At 32.7% G+C, this 24,512-nt stretch overlaps 1 protein-coding gene across 3 annotated transcripts; it reads left to right on the forward strand.

The window, feature by feature from the left end:
- Nucleotides 1–1,801: 1,801 nt before the first annotated feature.
- LOC132551062 (PWWP domain-containing DNA repair factor 3B-like) lies at nucleotides 1,802–24,468 on the forward strand. Of its 3 annotated transcripts, none has more exons than XM_060215164.1 (16): nucleotides 1,802–1,885; nucleotides 2,925–3,073; nucleotides 4,066–4,141; nucleotides 4,485–4,582; nucleotides 5,311–5,381; nucleotides 5,813–6,359; nucleotides 6,903–6,994; nucleotides 8,447–8,514; nucleotides 9,520–9,605; nucleotides 10,619–10,679; nucleotides 11,164–11,299; nucleotides 12,730–12,859; nucleotides 14,240–14,303; nucleotides 15,304–15,432; nucleotides 18,444–18,551; nucleotides 21,298–24,468. In XM_060215164.1, the coding sequence occupies exons 3-16, from the start codon at nucleotides 4,067–4,069 to the stop codon at nucleotides 21,538–21,540; spliced, it is 1,908 nt and encodes a 635-aa protein (XP_060071147.1). In that variant the 5' UTR covers nucleotides 1,802–1,885; nucleotides 2,925–3,073; nucleotide 4,066; the 3' UTR covers nucleotides 21,541–24,468. The 3 variants fall into 3 exon arrangements, with proteins under 3 accessions (XP_060071147.1, XP_060071148.1, XP_060071149.1); XM_060215165.1 differs by lacking the exon at nucleotides 1,802–1,885 and adding an exon at nucleotides 2,252–2,303; XM_060215166.1 differs by lacking the exons at nucleotides 1,802–1,885; nucleotides 2,925–3,073; nucleotides 4,066–4,141 and having other exon boundaries at nucleotides 4,513–4,582; nucleotides 5,316–5,381.
- The last annotated feature ends 44 nt before the right edge of the window (nucleotides 24,469–24,512 follow it).

Genomic DNA, 24,512 nt, shown 5'->3' on the forward strand with positions numbered 1-24,512 from the left:
ATTACTGGAAACAGGCCCTTTTGAACAATATATTTTACGGAATTCTCGACATGACGTAAGCGTACAGAACACTGTACGTGCGAGTTGATAAGAAGCTAGTCTGGGGGCTTGGTTTGAATTATCAACTAACAGCACTTATAAACAAACAAAACTTACAAACAGAACATCAGTTTTGTTTTAATCCTTGTCGTTGTGGCAAGATCGTCTTAATATATAACATCACTTTACCTCAGTAGACGTCACCGAATTGGACTGTTCGTCCCACGCGCACACCCGTCGATATGACACTTTTTTTCAGGTTTTTCACACCTACCGCCATGACACTTTTTCAAGTTTTTGAAGATAAAAAGTTTGCGCTTCGTAGGCAAGGTACATTTGGTGCTCATGATTTATGAATAATATATTTTTAATACTGTACTGATCATGATGTTGACTCTGTCATAACTTATATTTTTTGTCTTTAAGTTTATTTGATGAAGGTTGATTGTGCTGATTTCTCAAGGTTTGTTAATGTGTATCAAAGTTCCTTGAATTGAAAATATTTCTTCAAACAAAGCGCGTATAAAAAAAACCCCAAAATATTCATGTTTATAATTATCAATTAACTAGAACGAAATATTTCCATAACATATTTATTCATTTAGCGTGTCATGGTGACATTATCTAATGCATTCGAGATCAGAAATAGTAGTAGCTATAGTGAAAATATTGTAAATGTTGTATATATACGGAAGTCTGGTTTAATCTCAAAGAACTATTTCTTTATAAACATAATTACTGCAAGAAAAGTCTAACCATGATACTTCAAGGAAGATAGGCATGTAAATACATTTAATGTAATTACTTACACTTTAATCTATCTGAAATGCTGTGTACACCTTATCTACTTTCCTCAACTACAAATATAATTACAATAAGTAAGGACTATTACTTTGCAATACATTCAAAATAAAGAAGTAGGTATAAAGTCCTTTCGATTTGTCTAAATCCTCATATTGATAGGATAGTCATTGCAACATCTTGGGTATTTTAAAGGTTTTATTTAGTCAACTTCATCATAGAGCTATTGATCATTTGGCTTGTGTGCGATAAATATATGGTTGGGTGTATTTTGTTATTTTTTTTTATCTATTTTGATTTGTTCACATTATTGTCGTCAAATTTGAAATGAGAATTAAAGAAGATATAAAATCGCTTAAAATTAAGAAAAATAGCCTCTGGTTCTCTTATTTTAGTAATTTTTGCATTCCAAAGTGTAGGAGTATGGGGAAAGTAATATAGCTTTGCGGTTATTTGTGAACATTTTTCAATACGTTTAGCCTTTCAGTACTTTGATTCTAACTTTTACACTACCAAGTGACCACTTCCGTGGGCTTTTATGTTCCGCAATCACGTTGTAGGCGCCGGCACGTACATGTATGACGTCAAACAGTCCAGCCCGGATGGATACAAGTTAATTTTCCAAGTTAGGATTTCGAAAGGTGCAATTATCGATACTTCACGAATAATCGATTGCAGATACAGATTCCTTAGGCCTAATTGTATCGATGCAGTAGGTAACCTCAAACAGACATGTGAAGAGGTCTCTGCCTGTAGCTATTTATAGATAAAACAATTACATTATGTATTTCTAATTTGCGAGTTTTGACACTTCACCCCACTCAGAGAAGATACATATATAACACATTTATACGTCTCTGCTCAGAGTAAGTCCCTGCGTGCGGGAGTCAATTGCCACTGACCAGTGCGCAAACTCCACGAATCGTTTCCGTTCTGGATAGACTTACCATAGCGTCTAGCTTGCTTATCCAGTCAACACTGAATGTGGATGTAAATTTAGATATATTTTTGAGTGGCATGAGATTTCATTTCAAGAAACACAAGTGTGAGTTTATGAATTTTTGTAGTTACATGTGTGGATATTCAAATGCGTATGGTGATCAGGATTATATTGCTTTGGATAGGGGGAAACAGGAAAAATGCAAGCTTTCGTTTCCCTAATGATTTACACTGTCTAGCTTTCTTTCGTCTCATACGTATCTAAATATGTAGTTTAGGTATCATGATGTGTTTGAGGTTATCATGATAGGTAAATTAGACTTATTGCGGGACAATGGCTGCTCATATGCAGCTGTATAAATGAATTATACCGGTAGTTGACGCCAGTGAGCGTTATTTTATAGAATTTTCACTGATGTTAATGGTGGTTTTAAAAACGTAATTTTGCGAAATGATGACAACAGTTCTATGGACTTTCAATTCCACTGCTTTTCCAATTGAAATACTATAGTTTTGACACAAAGGTAAGTCGGACAAACAAACAAAACTTTATTATTTCATAGATTTTGCATACCGTAAACATAAAAATTCAAAACCTGCATGTTAACATCTTGCATTGAATTGACAGGGTCTATCAAAGAAGTGTCAATAAGTGAAAACAAGCATTGTAAGGCTTTTTCAGAAAAGATCTCAGGATATGTTGTAAATATGACCATAATACACTTTTCTGCTAAGTATCATGTTGGTGATTGTGAAATTGATTGAGTTGGATAGGGAGAGTTAAATTTTCCTTGACCGTCGAGGCACAAATGTGTATTGCATAACACATGAGTAATATATGTATTTCCATTTGGTATTCCTCCTTGGCTTTCATTTAAATTGGACGTTTGACAGTGTCCAAGGAATGAACTTATAATCAGCATCGTCAAATGATATATGTTATAATACCGAAGTTAGCTACATCGAAAGTAATTTATTTCATTAGGATTCATTAGGATAAATTATAGATGCAGGGTTTCTAAACAAAACATCTGTATCCATATCAAAATATAAACATATGAAAATAAAAGTAATAACAGTTCGGTGTAATGGCTTAAGCAAAGTTTGTGATTTATGAAATATAATAGAAACGTTTATCTTTCCAGTGTTCATCAAGCAGCTTCTCAAATTCTACCAAAGTGTACCAAGTTTCAGTTACATGACAATTTTACTACAATGAAATTGACAGCTTGGCACAACATGTGTATGATTTATTCAAATCGCTGGATCTAGAGCTGATTTTAATTGTTATCAGGTATGTAGCTCAACAGCTGATCAATTTATGTGCTCTTCAGTTTTGATGTGTTTAGATCTAGAAGTCTCACAGTCTCTTCTCTCTTGCATTGAGTTATCTTCATAGAATAGAAGTTCTTATAATGTTCCAAAATATCTGAGTTACCTTGTTATCAATTAAGATAATTAGAATGTGCTTATTGCTTAACTAACAGGTATAGTGGTCTTTAAATATTGCTGATTGTGACCTCCTGAAAGTGTCCCATTTTGTTCTACATGATTTAACATGATTTAAATTGCAATGATAGTATAGTGTAAAACAGGATAGAAACAGGTATCTGATATCAGGTTCTCAGCTGGATCATTTATTTTACAGTATATATTATGTTTCTTTGATATGTTATTGATATTAAAGGATGTAAATTATTTATGAAATTTTGATCTGTGAAAGTTTATCAATCAGTTATATATTAGAAATTTATCTTATTTTTCAAGTGATACAATATAACATTGATAGTATCATCCATTCAGATGAGCATTTTATTCACTGCAATGAAATCTGCAGATTTTCCTGTTTGGATACAATGAAACGAAGGCTGAATAAGCTTTATTGTATTATTTCTGTGTACATTTCTAGTCTTCTCTTATCTTATGTTTAAAATAGTTTTGTAAGCAATTCTTGCCAGAAAACTGCTTGAATGGTAGAAAACAATGTTTAGCAATCCATTCAAGATGGCATCTTGTTTTTAAGCATAATGTCAAACTATTTGTCATCATAGAACACTATAATTTTCAAAGATTTTTTAAACATATAGTAATTTTTTTCTTTTGTTATGATCAGTATTTAATGAAATGAAAATGTAAGTTTCCTGTTAAATGTCATCTGTTATGATAAGATATTTATTTTTCACTCTTGCTGAATGCATTTGTGAAAAAAATTAGTTATTACACTTAAAACCATTAAATATTCTCTATTTAGTATACATGTATTTATATGTATCTATATGTCTACAGGATGGGGGAGTGTGTGTATAAGTCTGGTGACTTTGTTTGGGTGAAGGTCCGCACATACCCATGGTGGCCTGCACAGGTAATTATAGGCTTGCAACGAGACTGTACAATATTAGATAGTGAAATAATGCAAATAACAATCCACAATAGTGACTGGCAAGAAATATATCATTATATATCTATAAGAAGTGTTAATTATCACAATATTTTGTTTGTTTTATTGATTACTAGTGTCTAGGTCTGTTGTAACTGTATGTCGATTGTTTTTATCAGTGTAAAGAAAAGTAGGAGATAATATTCCCAGTATCCTGTTGATTAATTGATGTTGTTGATAGGCCAGGTGATTTAGTGTGATCAGTGTACTGAAGTTTGCTCTTGTGCATGTGTATACTAGTCATCAACTTTGATATTTTTGTTGTAAGGTGATCACAGAAGAAGAATGCCCAATATTTCACAATACCAGCAGTGCAAAGAAAAGGCAAATCTTGGCACATATAAAGTTTTTAAATGAAAATGCCTAGTAAGTATCAAAGAGATGGCAGTGGATTAAGATAGTTTGAATTTCTAATTTAAACATTTTGGTGGAAAAAACAGAATATTGCTAGCCTTTTCCAGAATATTCGGTGTGAGGGCAAAGAGACACTATTCAGCAACCACTACACATAGTTTTATGCATAGTGTTTCCTCGGATATGAGACACTTTATAAGTTCAAGTAGAAGGTGACTATGATGTGGATAAATCTAAGATATCAAAGTTTACATAATCAATGGCAGATCCATATAATGTACAGAAGAACTTAGTGTCAGTCATTTATCACATAAAAAATCTGGTAATGAAACATCGGGGCAATAAATCCCATGTTTGTGAAAACATGTTAAAACCAACAGAAAAATTTCAGAATCTTAAGTACAGTCTAACCTCATTATAATGCACAATCACCCCTGAAGTTTGGTAAATAAGACATTTGTGTATAAGAGATATTTAGTGTTTTGCCACAATTTTTGTTTATTAGCAGTTTTAGTATAAATTATAACGTCTTTCCCTTTAATACGGATGAATCAATCCGACAAGCTGGAGGCGTGTTCTTTAAAATTTTTATTCGGCAGTTGGTCTACCGGTTTCGCCCTTATAATAGGGCTTCATCAGGACTTTACTTACTTACGTACATGTACTTGCTGGGAAATAAGATTATCTAGTGATGAACTAAGTTATAGCAATGTTTTTTATCATTTTTTCGTATTTTGCAGTGAAGACATCACAGATATGAGGCTGATACGGAGACTGGATTGTTTGGAGGGAGAGTTGTTTACCCAGAAGGGTAAGTTTTAATCTCAGAACAAACCATTTTTTATGTGTAGAGGAATCATGTCATATTCATCCCAATGTAGTACATTGATGATACTGGTTTCTAATTTACCATTTTTGCAAATGTTAGGTACATAAACAAGTTTGTGTCATTTTGTCAAGCTTATTGGTAATTTTTTTTTTAAATAATAATAAAAATGCATGCAGAAAGCCATGATTAATATAGAAATAATTTAAAATTTTTACATGAATTTTTCTAAAGCAAAATAAAAAAAATTACAAAGATGTTTTTGTAATGTTTCCTCTCTGTTCATGGATAATTCTAAATGATTTTGGAACCTCCTTAATTCACAGGAAGTCTATTTGGCTGTATAAACTTACACTGTAGATATCATGAATTGATTGTTTCATTCCAAAATATCTAGCAGCTTTGTATATTTCCAGGATTGTCTATGAGGTCCTACTCTGAAGCCTTCAAGGCTGCAGTACTCCTGGCAGAGAAAGAATGTGGACTTTCTTTACTCTGCAAACAGCAAAAAGTAGAGTGCTCTAAAAAGAGGAAGCTTGATAATCAAGATCAAAAGAGAGTACAACATAGCAAAAAGTTTGTCGAGGAAACTCCAAGTAGAAAAACACATGTATTACCAAATTTTGAATCTGATAGTTCTCCAGATTTATTAACTGAAGTAAACACTGAACCATCTAAAAACAGCTTGAAAGCTGGACAGTCGAAAATAACATTTAAAAAAGTAAACTGCAGTAGAACTATGAAATCATGTCAAAATAGTTCAAAAGACTTGAAATTAACTTGTATGGGAAGTCATGATGGGCTCTCATCACCTCTGAGAGAGTCTGTATCTGTGTACACCAGTGACTATGGGTCTTCTCCAGGTATGCCACTATCACCAATGTCAAATCTCAATGGCAGTAGCTGTTCCTTTGACTTACCAACACCTACACCAGTAGACCGGAGTTTGCCTCACAGTAGCAGGTATATACTTTAGAATTGACAAAGCACAGCTTTTTCTGGGGTGTGTGATTCAGGAAGCAATATTCTGTTTCATTGTGATTTCAATCAAAATCATTTCTTACGTAACTCTCTCTAAATATAATACATTTATTCCTTAACAATTCGGTCGATGAAAAAGGTAAATCATAATTTGATGATAAACTGGGTGTATAAAACCAGGACAAACTACATACATTTCCCAGAACTTGTAGCATCATGTAGTTGTATCTCTTCCCATATGTTGCATGAAAATACTGTGATATAGGTGATGGAGTGTAAGGTTTTGGGTGGGTGTGTGTAATGTTATTTATATGGATGAAACAAGTAATTTTTGCTTAAGTGTGAATTCAAGAAATCTGTAGGATATTAAAGATCTTGAAATTTGTAGTCAGGGTTGGATGCTTTTACCGTATAAAGTTTCATAGACGGATATATTGATATAAAGAGGACTGTTAACTTTAAAATCAATTTGTTTTAAATTAAAGAGCCCATCAAATAAAATTCTTGTATTTGGATTATTTTCAGGCTGTCTTTTGATCCTAATTTGGAGAAAGACTTGTGTGATTCCTCAGATAGTGACTTTGAACTTCCTGATGGACTGTCACCTATTGTGGGAGGTACACCTTCACATTAATACATGTAGTGATACATTCAGGTGTCCTGATTAAATAAGTTGAAAAGCCATGTTTTAAATGAAAGTTAATTTTTGTGAGGAGCAATTGCTAGAATAATATTAATTAAGCAATTCTGATTTAGAATAGCAATTTAGATTTACACATTAAATTGAATGATCTCCACACTTAATAAAATAAAATTTTCAAGGATATTGTTGATGACTGTATCCGTTTGTCAGCCATTGTTGATGTGACCTTACTCTAGCTGGCTAATTACATTTGGTGATTGGCTGTTTAAATTGTCTGTGGTCTGCCATCATTTCTTAAACAATTCTAGATATTGCTATGTCTTGAGAAGTACTGGATTAATCTTTCTTGTATCTTATATCAAGGTTCACTATGGTACCTAGTAGTGCCCAGTCATTTCAAGTCTGACAAAAAGAACAAGATGGATGACAAGTGGTCATCTTGAATTTTGACAAAAAGTATTATTGTTTTAGGAGTAATCATGAATTGTTTGATTTGCTATCAAAACTTATTTTGAATTCACTCCAGATGGAGATTTTATTTTTTTTTTTTTTGTTAGGTGTACTGTAGGTTTAGATAAAGTTAAGATCTCAACAATCTCATACTGGTACCAATCAGATTCTCCTGTATGTAATCATATGATATGAATCTTCAAACAATAATGATCGGTAACAAAGGCAGCAATTAATTGTTGACCTTTTCCGTAAATTTATACATTTCTCCTTTCGATGCTACAAATCTTTCATAAATAGAAATGATGCTATTTTTCTGATTTAGATTGATGGAATTCACTGATCTTATAAAGTTGTCCCTGTCACATTGTTTGAAGCAAATAGATTGAACAGAATTAAAATTTGTTTCTTTATTTTTAGGGTTCATTTTGTTATGTTTCACAGTAAAGGTATTAACAAATGTAGCAGTAAAGGTATTAACAAATGTAGCAGTAAGGTTTGGTAGTGTGCTAAAGGTATTAACAAATGTAGCAGTAAGGTTTGTACTGGTATCTTGTACTTATGGTATCTTATGTTTCACAGTAAAGGTATTAACAAATGTAGCAGTAAGGTTTGGTAGTGTGCTGGTATCTTGTACTTATGGTATCTTATGTTTCACAGTAAAGGTATTAACAAATGTAGCAGTAAGGTTTGGTAGTGTGCTGGTATCTTGTACTTATGGTATCTTATGTTTCACAGTAAAGGTATTAACAAATGTAGCAGTAAGGTTTGGTAGTGTGCTGGTATCTTGTTCTAGTAACCAAACCTGCCCATAGTTTTAATCAAAATGTCTGTACAAAATGAATTGAAATGTATTATTAAGAGCAAATAGGAGAAGAGAATGAAAAAAATCCAACAAATAGGAAGCCAACTATAATACAATCATGGACACCATTTAATTCCTTTGGATTCTAATATTTTATGTTTATTTTGCTAGGTCCAGCTTTTTCAGAAAAGGATATTATATTGATCAGATGGAGAAAACACCCATTCTGGCCTGCCTATGTAAGTGTAGATTTATTATGCTCCCGGAAGGGAGAGCATACAGTTGCTGTTTTGTCTGCCCATCGGTCATAATTTTGTCCGGAGCATAACACAAAAGCTATAAGAGGTATCAACACAAAACTTCATAGGTAGATTGATCTCAACAAGGACATAGGTAGATTGATCTCAACAAGGACATAGGTAGATTGATCTCAACAAGGACATAGGTAGATTGATCTCAACAAGGACATAGGTAGATAGATCTCAACAAGGAGAAGTGTAGTGAACAAAACCATCAATCCTTTTTGTATAATTTATGAGTTATTGCTCTTTGTTATTTTTTCATAGTTAAATTTTGTCTGGAGCATTACTGTAAAGCTAGAAGAGGAACTATCTTATTGTCCTTTCTTATTTTTCATACTTAAATTTTGTCCCAGTTGGGAAGTATAACCCATCTCTGATGGCCCTTGTATATTAGTGTGTAGTGGTGGATACTATATTGATGAGAGAGATTAAACATTCATTCTGGCCTGCCTTTTTGTAAGTGTAGATTTATATATGAAGGCTGTGATAATTAATATTTTATTTTTGTTTTGCTAAATAAACTGCCAACTTTATGACGTTGCAGTGTGACGTGCTTAAAAATTTCTACAAACTGATCGGTTAATCACATTTATTGCATTAAAAATTCACAATAGTAAGTCATGTAAGGATATACAAATTGATGCTGTAATAAAAAAAATAATGTTTTAAGCTTGAGTATTTTTTTCCAGTTGTGTTAAATTATTAGATTAGCTTGATCAGCTTTGATTGGCCTGTTTTATGAATTTTATCTGTAAAGAGTAACCCAGAAACATAAAAAGATTATTCCATGGGTTGTCTTCTCATAAACACTCTTTTCTGTTGTTTTCCTGAAATATTTATATCTAATTTCAGTTCTGGTAGATGTTTATCTTAAGGAAGACACTGAATATCAAATGCTTGTAGGACCATTGAAGACACTTAAATTTAAATTTATTTCAACAGGTCAAGAAAATATATCAGAAAAGGCAGCAGTTCTCAAAAATTTCAGTGATATTTATCAAGCCAATGAAAAATACTCCATTGGAAAAGTAAGTATTGCAGTATGTAGAGGTGTTATATTCTGGTATATAGAAGTAGGTTGACTAAACATTATAATTGCTTGACATTTAGACGATAATATGATTATATTCTTCAAGCTTTTCGTACTATATATTAAGAAGTATATATACATTTTATACCTTAATTTACTGCAAACGATAACCTTATCTCCCCTTCTCTTATATAGTATATATGAATGAATATTTAATCGAAACACAAGGCATCTTTAAGTTATATCTACACAATTGAATATAGGTTTGATTACACATTTTATAAGTAATACATCTACAGTACAGTTGTGTCCTGTCCTGATCTTTATTCAGTCTTCTTAATCAAGCTTTTTACCAACTGAAGGACATTATAGGTGAAATACTCAATTTATTCACCCAACTCTTGTGCCATTCTCCAATGACTGTGACAAAACTTTACCCAAAGGTCAACAGTGAAATTACCTTAGTTTGTCTCAGGGTTCCAAGGTCAAAGTCATCATACTTATTGTTAAAGAAAGACATCAACCAATTTAGTAACATCATGACAATGACTTCTTTTTTTGAGGAATTTTGATAAATTAGAACATGACATGGATTCATGGTCATTGTTTCTATTTCATATTTGAGCAAGACCATTCGTGTGTTTAGGGACTGTTCATGTGTTTACTGACCATTCATGTGTTTAGGGACTGTTCATGTGTTTACTGACCATTCATGTGTTTAGGGACTGTTCATGTGTTTACTGACCATTCATGTGTTTAGGGACTGTTCATGTGTTTACTGACCATTCATGTGTTAAGGGACTGTTCATGTGTTTACTGACCATTCATGTGTTTAGGGACTGTTCATGTGTTTACCATTCATGTGTTTACTGACCATTCATGTGTTTAGGGACTGTTCATGTGTTTACTGACCATTCATGTGTTTAGGGACTGTTCATGTGTTTACTGACCATCCTTGTGTTTAGGGACTATTCATGTGTTAACTTTTAATGATGGTGATTTATTTTCAAGGATAACAATGAGATACAGAAGAAAAAGTGTCCTTCCCTTCAATGAAAAAGAAAAGAAAAAGGTAAAATTGTTTAGAAAGAAAAAAAAGGATTAAAAATCTAGAAAAGGTAAAAACATTGTAACTTTTTGTGGAAATGATTTTAAATGCTTATATCAGCCTAACATCTATATGTTCATCTGTCAGTTTTTATGTTCTGAAGATCAATTCAGAATTCAAAATATAAATTTCTGAAATACGGGTAGTATGTTTTACCTGTTGAGATGAATGTTTTACATATTTCAAAACTTTAATTTGCGTACACATTATTACAAACCTGTAAGTTTGTCGTTCCCGAAGAATTCAGGAAAACCTTGAAATGTGTATTTTCCCCCTGAGGGCTGTGGTACTCTATGTACAAAACCTGTTTGCATGAGTATGGTTCCACCTCCAACACTTTATTGGTTTTCAGTTTTTAAAGTATTTTATCTTTCATGTGTTATCAGAGATGAAACAATGTTATGATATTGTAATAACAATCATTTCATTTCTGTTCTCTTTCAATCAGATTCTAGACAACTTGCAGGAGGAAAACAGCTCTCAATTCTCCATGGCATGTGAACTAGCAGAAGATTACTTGGACAAGAAAGTATTAGGACGCTGGAAGAAGGGTATTCCTGGTCACCCAGATATGTGTGAATCAGGTAAGGGTATTCCTGGTCACCCAGGTATGTGTGAATCAGGTAAGGGTATTTCTGGTCACCCAGATATGTGTGAATCAGGTAAGGGTATTTCCTAGTCACCAAGATATGTGTGAATCAGGTAAGGGTATTTCTGGTCACCCAGATATGTGTGAATCAGGTAAGGGTATTTCTGGTCACCCAGATATGTGTGAATCAGGTAAGGGTATTTCTGGTCACCCAGATATGTGTGAATCAGGTAAGGGTCATGTGTTGCTCTGTGTAAACAAAACACTTTGAATTACTAGTGAATGTAAGTATTGAGTCTGATCTGTCTAACCTGAATATAAATGGCATAATCATGATATACGCTTAGTTTGATTCTTATATATTTAGAAAATAAATAAAACCTATCTCACACTTATCTATAATTCATATATAATGTGTGCACAAATGTGCAGTAGCTTATTTCATCCAGTTTTGCTATCGTGCACGCACATGCTGACATCAGGCAATTATCAAGTAATGCTATGCGATCCCACAACTGTCATTGTATCCATGTAGCCTGTTTGTATCACCATAACTAAACAAGATTAATATTACAGAATAGTTTTGTGCTCGTCAATCAGTCACACCATCAGTTTGTGCAGCACCTTGTCTTGTGCACATCTAATATATCACATTTACAGCAACAAAATTACAGTTGTGTGATTGCACAACATTACATGATGTGTGGTATGCACATATGTGTGCATGATAGAAGAAAGGGACAAAATTTGCTCTTACATATCCGTGCACACAATGTACGGTTCTAATATACAGATGTGTTATTCTGTCTAAAAGTGAGTATTATACTTCAGTGTAAACAGAGTTACTGCCCTTTTATTTTTTTACATCCTTATTTCTATGACTGCTGCCATGTACAATATAGATGTTTATGATGAATGGTAAATTGTGTTAAAAGTACATTTGATTCCTTTGTTTAGTTATTTTCCCCTTTTAACAAACTTATGCAGTATATGGTTATACTGGTGCACATTGACTTTTAATTATAATGGAGGAATAAAACAGATAATAACAAGTCAAATAAGATGAAAAAGAATCAAACCACAATGAAAAGGAGCAGAATTTTTAGTTTTTTAGGATTACACTATTATTTCTGACATCATTTATAGGACCTGTTAGGTGATGTAAACAATGTAACAGTGTGTATACAGTGGTAATGATGCAGTTATTTTCAGTGATCTATATGGGCAACAACTGTTACATCTATAATGAATTATAAAGTGTAATATGTGGTTGGTTGGTTAGAGTTTTGAGTATATGTGACTCTTCCTGTCACATAAAAAGGGTGGTGATGTAGATATCGGATGTCGTGGAAGGGACCGATAACAGTTTTATCAAACTTATTTCTTTTTTGTACGTATGCTCCAAATAGAGTTTATGGTTTACAGATTCTGAGGATGAAAAGGTTCCAGACATTGACTATGGTCCTCCAATATCTGACAGCGCTAGTGAGAATTTATCTGTAAGTGGAGACATGCAGCCTTTAGATGACCTCACTAACCCAAAAGACCAGGAACGGTAAGCTGCATCATAGGAATTTCTTTTCTATTTGATATTTTAAAGCATTTGAAGCAAATATTATTTATGGTACTTCTATTTGTCTCCTCTATATAATCCGCTCTAATTTGTGGACATACTTCTATTTGTCTCCTCTATATAGTCAGCTCTAATTTGTGGACATACTTCTATTTGTCTCCTCTATATAGTCCGCTCTAATTTGTGGACATACTTCTATTTGTCTCCTCTATATAGTCCGCTCTAATTTGTGGACATACTTCTATTTGTCTCCTCTATATAATCCGCTCTAATTTGTAGACATACTTCTATTTGTCTCCTCTATATAATTCGCTCTAATTTGTGGACATACTTCTATTTGTCTCCTCTATATAATCCACTCTAATTTGTGGACATACTTCTATTTGTCTCCTCTATATAGTGTGTTCTAATTTGTGGACATACTTCTATTTGTCTCCTCTATATAGTCAGTTCTAATTTGTGGACATACCTCTATTTGTCTCCTCTATATAGTCTGCTCTAATTTGTGGACATACTTCTATTTGTCTCCTCTATATAGTCCACTCTAATTTGTGGACATACTTCTGTTTGTCTCCTCTATATAGTGTGTTCTAATTTGTGGACATACATCTATTTGTCTCCTCTATATAGTCCACTCTAATTTGTGGACATACTTCTGTTTGTCTCCTCTATATAGTGTGTTCTAATTTGTGGACATACATCTATTTGTCTCCTCTATATAGTCAGTTCTAATTTGTGGACATACCTCTATTTGTCTCCTCTATATAGTCTGCTCTAATTTGTGGACATACTTCTGTTTGTCCCCTCTATATAGTGTGTTCTTATTTGTGGACATACTTCTGTTTGTCTCCTCTATATAGTCTGCTCTAATTTGTGGACATACTCCTATTTGTCTCCTCTATATAGTCCACTCTAATTTGTGGACATACTTCTATTTGTCTCCTCTATATAATCTGCTCTAATTTGTGGACATACTTCTATTTGTCTCCTCTATATAATCTGCTCTAATTTGTGGACATACTTCTATTTGTCTCCTCTATATAGTCCGCTCTAATTTGTGGACATACTCAAGTTTGTCGTACTCCAAACATTGACATATTCCTATTTGTTTCCTCTATATGAATTTAAAACAAAATAACACCATAACATTTTTGTGACAAGTGTTTATGTCAAAAGTCCTTAAATAATAATTCCTTAAATAATGTCATACTGAAATATGTCTTTGCTACGATCTTTTTCTAAAGTATGCAGCAATAATATCAGTGAGATTCGCATTTGGTTGAAAAGTTTATATATATGAAGTATATATTTTTTTGTATTTCTGATCAATCTGATATCCTATCAATCTTGTATACTTATCAGGTATGAGAAGATGAAAACAATGAATGAAAATCTAATAGCGTACATAAAATCAGAAGAAATGAAGGTTTGTATTTAATAGGAGCAAATCATAATGAGAACTATGTCTGATATTCATAACACAGTATGTCTGATATTCATAATGCAGTATGTCTGATATTCATAACGCAGTATGTCTGATATTCATAACACAGTATGTCTGATATTCATAACACAGTATATCTGATATTCATAACACAGTATGTCTGATATTCATAACACAGTATGTCTGATATTCATAACACAGTATGTCTGATATTCATAACGCAGTATGTCTGATATTCATAACACAGTATGTCTGATATTCATAAAACAGTATGTCTGATATTCATAATGCAGTATGTCTGATATTCATAACACAGTATGTCTGATATTCATAACACAGTATGTCTGATATTCATAACGCAGTATGTCTGATATTCATAACGCAGTATGTCTGATATTCATAGCGCAGTATGTCTGATATTCATAACACAGTATGTCTGATATTCATAACACAGTATGTCTGATATTCATAACACAGTATGTCTGATATTCATAATGCAGTATGTCTGATATTCATAACGCAGTATGTCTGATATTCATAATGCAGTATGTCTGATATTCATAACACAGTATGTCTGATATTCATAACGCAGTATGTCTGATATTCATAACGCAGTATGTCTGATATTCATAACGCAGTATGTCTGATATTCATAACGCAGTATGTCTGATATTCATAACACAGTATGTCTAATATTCATAACGCAGTATGTCTGATATTCATAACGCAGTATGTCTGATATTCATAACACAGTATGTCTAATATTCATAACGCAGTCAAAGATATGATTGGCATTCCTCCCTTACAGATATTTGATTAAAGATTAAGAAATCATTATCAGTTTTTTACAATAGAACTGATGATATGATAAAAGATAAAATAACAAGGAATATGAGGATATGTAATCATATACAATTTATAGGGAGTTCTTCTTTATTGTTGTACAACTTTTCATTGGCTGGCTGAATTATGTGTTTTATAGAAATACCTGGTACAGATTTATCTTGGAAAGAAAAAGAGTGAAAGACATACCATGTACTTCAGTGACAGAACCAAAGAGAAATCTGCTATACGGCATGCTGGTTTTGGACCGATTGCTGATGAAGAGCAGGTCTGTTTTGTTACATTGAAAGGAATTGGTGTTACCATATAAACTCGGGTATATTGTGCTTATTGTGTGCACTAGTGTTTATTTTGTGGTGTTTTTTTTTTGGTGTTGGAGGAGGGTGGGGGATGGAATCTCTGAAAAAAAGGGTTTTTTTTTTTTGGGTTGGTGGGGGGGGGGGGGGGTTGACTTTCTGGAAAGTAAATTTTGCCACCTTATATGGACACTTATCTGGGTCATACCACATGTCAGAAAAAAAATGCTGTTTTTACAGATCATGCTAAGAAAAAATATTTACAAGGTAGACATTTTATTAACTTTTCACACCATGACTACGATCTACCATGACTGTTAAAGCTGACAATGAAGGAATCCTTAGGGATCATCAGATTAAGGCTATCTCAAATAGTTTTAGTGCTAGAACAGAGGAATGGCTATGTATTTAACGACTAAAGCAGTGCTACAATTTTCCAGTGGATGTCTCTAGTGTTCGTGGTACTCGCAATGAATAATTTACAGTGTTCTGTAAATGTAATGAAACTCAAAACACTTTATACATGGAAAGGTGTTTAAATTCTTTGTGTTTTTAGGTCACCCTGATATGGTAGAAACAATTGCCCTTTGTGGTTGGAAGAGTTTTAAGGTGTTTTGCAAAAATTGTGAATTTTATGACCCCAGGATCTCAAAGTTCCCTTTAGGGAGAGGAGGATCTTTGCTTTAGTTTTCATAGGAAAATTGCATTTTTGAGCATGATGTTTATTTTCCATTGGAAATATAGTCAAAACTCATTCAAGGGACGGTGGAAATCATTTCGACTTTTCTGAATTTCAGCTCAAACAAAGAGTGTGTATGGTTGACAATATCAGTGTCCTGACATTTTTACTGTTGAACGAAGTAGGGCTTCTACTTAATTTTTAATTAATGTTTAATTTCTACTTTCTCCTTTTATTGTTTATTCATCCAAACAACAAAACATATAATAACAACTCCTATCAAATGAATTTGTACACACGTCATTTCGTCCCACACTTTTGTACACTACTCCTACTGACCAATCACATGTATTTTATGGAATAACGAAAATAAAATTTGCTTTTGATTTGCTTCAAGAAATGATGTATGACGCTATAGATGATATTGATATCACTTTATTATGAATAAACATATGAAGAATACGGAACTAGAAAGTTTTTATTGTGTTGCCTGCAGAGCTGGCGGACACTAAGGGATCACTTTGTCCGTCGTCACACGTCGGCTTCATCCGTAAGAAAGTTTTCCTGACTTTTTTCAGTTATGCTTTGAGTTATCAAAATGAAATTTAGTATATGGCTTCTTGTTGGAAGGGTACAGATTAAGTTCGATTTCCGGCTGTCTGTGACCCTTCTTGGTTGAGAAATGCCCCTTTGAACTTAGAAAATTCTCTGGGAATATTGTTTTCCGCACTTTTTTGGATTATCCTTTGAGATATTGAAATGAAATTTGGTATTACAACTTTATGGTTGAACGTTGCATGTTATATGGTTTTTTGTACTTTTCTTGATTATGCTTAGAGTTTTTTAAATGAAATATGAGAAATGGCTTCATGGTCGACCATTACAGATAAGGTTCGATTCACGGCTTTCTTGGCTGCGATATGTCCCTTTGAACTTGGAAAATTTCTCAGGAATATTGCTTTGCACAGTTTTCCCTTTATGCTTCATGTTATAGAAATGAAATTTGGTATTACAACTTTATGGTTGAACGTTGCACATCCAGTTCAATTTCTGGGTGACCGTGACACTTTATGCAGGCGACACATACAGTTCCGAGGAACTCTTGTTTGTTATAGAAAACATCATGCAAGCACTAGACTTAACAAATCATGCACAGATATAGACCATCAATGAAAAATACTTTCAGCACTTCTTTTCCAACCACTAAACAAGCCCAAAAATGAGTTTCTCTCGGAATTGTGGGGATCAGATTTTGTCAAAAAGTTTGTAATGGTTTGATGGGTTTGTTTTCCTGAAGATGCACACAACCAAACTGAACGCTTTTATGTATTGTGTTAATACGATACTTAGTTTAACGTACAGGTAAGTCACTGCTACAGGATGGTGACACTAATTAAGAAGCCAACTTTTATTTGGATAATTAAACTGGTAATTAATCGTCAGAGACCAAGTGTTGTGTGTACAATGGTTTACAGTTGAAGGAACTTAAAATCACATCGACTCAAACGTAATTTCAACTCAATGAAATTCTAGTCATCAGAACTAAAATGACAAAGATATAGAAGGAAAAAAATCAGGACTTGGAAATTATTTTGACTAAAGCGATTTTGAGACGAGTGTCAACAGTAACTTATCAAGAACTTTAAGTATATGGTAAGACAGTTTTAATGACATGCATATATTGACACTGGCTGACCCCCAAGGGTATAAAACATTACTTAAGTTTTACTGTCATCAATGTCACAATTTCTTTTTTGTGACACATGAAATCTATTTACCCTATAACCTTTATATTCAATACAGCTTTCCTCAGATGGTTGTTGAGGCTGCTAGGTCTCATGTTGAAAAAACAATCTTTAGAAAGTGTACATTATATACACATATCTACAGTACTTTGATATCTAGGACGTTTTGAAAAGTAAAAAATTTGAAAGAATTCCAATAGGGAATGCTCAATACTACAGAGAAAAATGTTCTTTATACAAGCAAGTTTTTAACTTTTGATGTGAATTCTTAAATTATTTCCTGATAAAAATTGCTGGAATTTTAAAGCAATAGATACAGTAGGTATTAATTACATGTAAATCTGTTTCCAAGGCTACTGATTTGTATATAGAATACTGTTTAACAATAGTTATACAATATGTGACTCTCAATATTTTATGAAACTCACAAGGCTTTATGGAAAACAGGAAATCTCTAGATGGTATCCACACAGTAAAGTATGTTTTCTGCTGAGGTGTTGTGAGCTCATGTATTTATACAACTTTATAAACAATTAAGATAAGTGAATGTTTTTTTCAGCAAGATGACATTATCAACACATTGATGAAGTGGCATCAGGAAGTGAACGGCCAGTCGCCTGATCAGCTACCGAGCTACGACTATGTCGTTGATGTTTGGATACCTGAGGTATCACTTTCAGTAATTACAATTTCAATAGATCAGCTTGAGATTCATTACTTAAGTGTTTATAGATACTGTGGCACTAATCAAATCAGCCAAGCAGTTAGTTATTAAATATATGTCAACCTGTTTTGCCTAATGTGTTCAACGTCTTTATGACAACATCTAACTTTACCCTTAACATACAGAACTGATGGCACATTTACATTGTCTCATTTTGACTTTACATTATAGACTTCAGTTAAAGAATTATTAGTCCTCCATTAGGGACATTGATTTTAGAAGTGGTTAATATTGTCCAATGCATTTAATAATATGTACATGTCTTTTTGTTTTGTACACAAACTGTACTTTAAAAAAAAAGCTCAAAGATTCCAAAAGTACATGAGGCAATTCCTGCTCATGCACCAAGCTATTAAGGCAGCCAGATACATGGTTGAGTCTTACCAGATGATTTCCTTGTAAAGCTACATAAGTCTAATCCATGATCTTCTTGTATCAATGTTTAAGTCTTTTCAATGACCTCCATGCATCAATGTTTAAGTCTTTTCAATGACCTCCATGCATCAATGTTTAAGTCTTTTCAATGACCTCCATGCATCAATGTTTAAGTCTTTTCAATGACCTCCATGCATCAATGTTTAAGTCTTTTCAATGACCTCCATGCATCAATGTTTAAGTCTTTTCATTGACCTCCATGCATCAATGTTTAAGTCTTTTCAATGACCTCCATGCATCAATGTTTAAGTCTTTTCAATGACCTCCATGCATCAATGTTTAAGTCTTTTCAATGACCTCCATGTATCAATGTTTAAGTCTCATCATTCACCTCCATGCATCAATGTTTAAGTCTTTTCAATGACCTCCATGCATCAATGTTTAAGTCTTTTCAATGACCTCCATGTATCAATGTTTAAGTCTCATCATTCACCTCCATGTATCAATGTTTAAGTCTCATCATTCACCTCCATGTATCAATGTTTAAGTCTTTTCATTCACCTCCATGCATCAATGTTTAAGTCTTTTCAATGACCTCCATGCATCAATGTTTAAGTCTTTTCAATGACCTCCATGCATCAATGTTTAAGTCTTTTCAATGACCTCCATTTCAACGACCTCCATGTATCAATGTTTAAGTCTTTTCATTCACCTCCATGTATCAATGTTTAAGTCTTTTCAACGACCTCCATGTATCAATGTTTACATCTCATCATTCACCTCCATGTATCAATGTTTAAGTCTCATCATTCACCTCCATGTATCAATATTTAAGTCTTTTCAACGACCTCCATGTATCAATGTTTAAGTCTTTTCAACGACCTCCATGTATCAATGTTTAAGTCTCATCATTCACCTCCATGTATCAATGTTTAAGTCTTATCAATGACCTCCATGTATCAATGTTTAAGTCTTATCAACGACCTCCATGTATCAATGTTTAAGTCTCATCATTCACCTCCATGTATCAATGTTTAAGTCTTATCATTCACCTCCATGTATCAATGTTTAAGTCTTTTCAACGACCTCCATGTATCAATGTTTAAGTCTCATCATTCACCTCCATGTATCAATGTTTAAGTCTTTTCAACGACCTCCATGTATCAATGTTTAAGTCTTTTCAACGACCTCCATGTATCAATGTTTAAGTCTTATCATTCACCTCCATGTATCAATGTTTAAGTCTTATCAATGACCTCCATGTATCAATGTTTAAGTCTTATCATTCACCTCCATGTATCAATGTTTAAATCTCATCAATGACCTCCATGTATCAATATTTAAGTCTTTTCAACGACCTCCATGTATCAATGTTTAAGTCTTTTCAACGACCTCCATGTATCAATGTTTAAGTCTCATCATTCACCTCCATGTATCAATGTTTAAGTCTTATCATTCACCTCCATGTATCAATGTTTAAGTCTTATCAATGACCTCCATGTATCAATGTTTAAGTCTTATCATTCACCTCCATGTATCAATGTTTAAATCTCATCAATGACCTCCATGTATCAATGTTTAAGTCTTTTCATTCACCTCCATGTATCAATGTTTAAGTCTTTTCAACGACCTCCATGTATCAATGTTTACATCTCATCATTCACCTCCATGTATCAATGTTTAAGTCTCATCATTCACCTCCATGTATCAATGTTTAAGTCTTTTCAATGACCTCCATGCATCAATGTTTAAGTCTTTTCAACGACCTCCATGTATCAATGTTTAAGTCTTTTCATTCACCTCCATGTATCAATGTTTAAGTCTTTTCAACGACCTCCATGTATCAATGTTTAAGTCTTATCATTCACCTCCATGTATCAATGTTTAAGTCTCATCATTCACCTCCATGTATCAATGTTTAAGTCTTTTCAATGACTTCCATGTATCAATGTTTACATCTCATCAATGACCTCCATGTATCAGTGTTTAAGTCTTTTTAATGACCTCCATGTTTTGATGTTGATGTCTCATTGATGATCTCCTGGAATAGATATACATGTTTGGCTGTAAAAACACTCAGATTCTACTATCCTTTTCTCTGTTGTCCCTAGTTATCAAAATAAATGAGGAGACTCTCACCCTTTGTCAGTTTTTCATAATATCTTTATTAACACTTTCATTATAAAAACTTTCTTTCATTAGCTAGCATACGACTCAAAAAATATATCAGATGTATAATGTCATTGTGTAAAATTTATTTAAATGGAATTTTTGAAAAATTGGATAAACTTCATTGTTTTCTATTTTTTATCAGGCTATTATTCAAGGACTTGTCAAAAGTAAGGGATATAGACGTGGTAAAGCAATGGAGAAATTTGCAAAAGGAGTTAAACTTTCCAAAGTAGAAAGGGACAGACTTCATCGCTCACTAATTGATAATGCCAAAAATATCTCTAAAGAAGACTGGACAAATCACGAAGAGAAAAGAAACATTCAACTGAAGAAACTTGGAATCAATATTCCATATAGGAGACCAGCCAAACTTGTGAAGCTTTAGCAAATAAACAAGGTGATGATGTCACTGTGTTCTTTACTGCAAAATATTCTGTTGAAAAATGGTATGAGAGTGAGAGGATTTGTGTGGAAATGATACATATTTAAGATTCACAATAGGAAGTAATGCTACACTACAGTTACTGTGAAATTGAAAACAATATACAGAAAAGCAATGACAACAATTTTATATTTATTTCATTTTCAAATTTTAAGAACTGTTATTAAAATCTAATTACTTAGTAATGTATATGTTGTTAGATGACATGACTGAAATTGGTTTAAATATCCTTAATCTTCATGTGATATCACTGCATACATGTATGTAGACTTCAGCGACAACACAAATACTTTCATTTAATCTTTTCACTGCCTTATATAGATTAGACACCTTATATCCCGATCTTTCAAAATACCAAAGAATGAAGTCAGCTTTACCGATATTAAATTGTTACATTGATGAATAACTGTACTAACGTTTTGAAGACATTTTAATGAGAAATGAAGAAATCAGTACTAATATCTGACACAGTTTATGGTGGTGATTTGACTTACCAGGTATTCATCATATTCTCACTTTAAAATCTAAAAAATCAATAAATAAATAAATGTCTTCTGCTAATTGGCAATTATTTTGAACTTACCAATAAAATAAATTTATTCCACCAGAACAAATACAGTTCAACTTTCATTGATGTGAATAGGCAGATAGATATGTCTGTCTGCCTTAGATTTGCAGGCAGCTTTCTGATAATTCACACTTCTGCTATCAATTTCTAGTAAAAGGGCATAGCTACAGAATCTTTATAGGACAAAAGGAATATTACTAAACTTGTGGTAGCTTTCAGACTAACATTTACAACTGAATTTTATGAAACTTGAAAGAAATTTGTAATATCTGACCAGATCATTGTTTGTGTTACATTGTCATGATCACAGTCACAGAAACCAAATAATTTACAGAACATTAATTTTCTTTCTTTCTTAACCATATAGAAAATTTGAAACTGAATGTTATCCTAATTCCACTGTATTGTGAAAGGTAAAAATGCTAAGGTGTCATGGTTACAGTCAGTTCTATAAAATCTTACAACGGATTAAAAATAACAGAATTAGCTTTTATACCATTTTACTTAAATTTTGTGAAATTTAATGCATTATCTTATAATCATACACTTGAGATAAATTGAAGGTCAATATCTTTATTGCACAGATTCAACAACAACTTAGATATTGACTGCTACCATGTGTACAAGAGATCTCGTAGATATCAACGCCTCACTGTAAATCAGTTTGGTACATACATGTTATTTTTCGTCTACTGTTGGTGGTACAGGATTCTTTTGTTTTAGGATATAGATCTTAAAATGTGTCCAAACGTTACAGCTGTAAAAATTATCAGTGGACAGTGTTTAATTTTATTCATGTATTTATGTATTGTGATTTATGAAGTCACAATATACACTTACCTGTCACAAGAGTAGATTTTTAATTACACCAAAAATACCTGTATAGTCATATAGACTTTATAGACATAAATAAAAGATTGTAAATATGCCATGATTATTCATCACGACATATTTCGATGTACAATCACATTACTTATGTTAATGAAGTTAGATTCAAATTTCTAACACACTTTTTGTCTCTGTATATATTCACTGACGGAGCATTTAATACACGAATTCTGTAGATAAGGGTGGAGGGATTTTTATTTATTTTTCATCCCAAGACAAAGGGAATGCAGATTTGTATCTATAAATGAAAGTCTCTTCCTTATACTAACATGTGAGGTAGGGTTAATATTAGACAAAATAGTCTTATAATCAAATGTAAACATTTAAACTAATGTAACAACTTCTTATCAGTGAATGATCACCACATAACTTTTTGCTGTTTGGGTGGTAGGGTAACCCTATTACTTCACCTAGACGACTTGGGTTCCACCTCAGGATTGACATGAAAGTTATGGGTAACATATGTGTTTGTTGTAATTCTTTGGATTATTAAGAAATCTGAAATTGCAAAAAAGGTCCAAAATTGATATTTCATTTAATTTACATGCAAGGAAACGAAGACTCTTTCCATAAGATAAGCTGACAGGTTTGCATGCTTGACAAACCATGATATACTTTTTGTGTGGAATGTAAGCAATGCTGTTGAAAGGATTATTGATGGTAATGCATTCAAGTTTAGTTTAGGTTTGGTTTACATAGTGAGCCATTGTGATAAAAATGGATTTTTATAAGGAGATACCTTCAGAGATTGATGTATTTTTAAATGTACACAGTACAGTGTCATAAGATGTTTAATATTTTACAATGATAATATTTTGTAACTATCATCCAATCATTTAATAGGTATGATGAATAAGGATATTTTTAATAGGATATCTTCATAGAATTTCTGGAGAGAAAATATGTATGGTTATTTTTATGAATCATACATTTCACTCTAATTCTTATTTATAACGATTGATAAGTATTCTCAAAGAAATCCAAAGTTTAGCTATTTGTTTTCACTGCTGAGTAATTTTGGACATTTTGCTGTACATACAATAATTCAAGTTGGTTGTGTTTTTTATCATATTTATTAATTTGATATATATATCCAGCTTTGTCAGAGAAGAAAAATACTCTTATATTCGCTTCTCTTGCAATATAATTCAATGACTGTTAACGGAAATATGTTATTTGCATTTATTTTGTTCATAAGAACATGTACAGACAATTTTGTATATAGAATTAAGAATTTTGTGGCATCAATGTCATCACGCTGAAGAGAAATGATGAATACAGATAATGATAGCATTGATGTGAATAAATAGCCATTGCAGTTGATGTGTTTTTCTTATTTCTCTATTCATATGAGTTGTCAGTGAGATATTGATTACCTTTGTGACACAGGCATCTTCTGTACCAAGATTTACTGAAAAATCTATTAAATGATCTGTGTTTACTTTTGGATTGTCTTTTA

The sequence above is a fragment of the Ylistrum balloti genome, unplaced genomic scaffold, assembly GCF_031769215.1.
Source record: "Ylistrum balloti isolate Yb309-2 unplaced genomic scaffold, AGI_CSIRO_Ybal_v1 Utg370170, whole genome shotgun sequence".
NCBI lineage: Eukaryota > Metazoa > Mollusca > Bivalvia > Pectinida > Pectinidae > Ylistrum > Ylistrum balloti.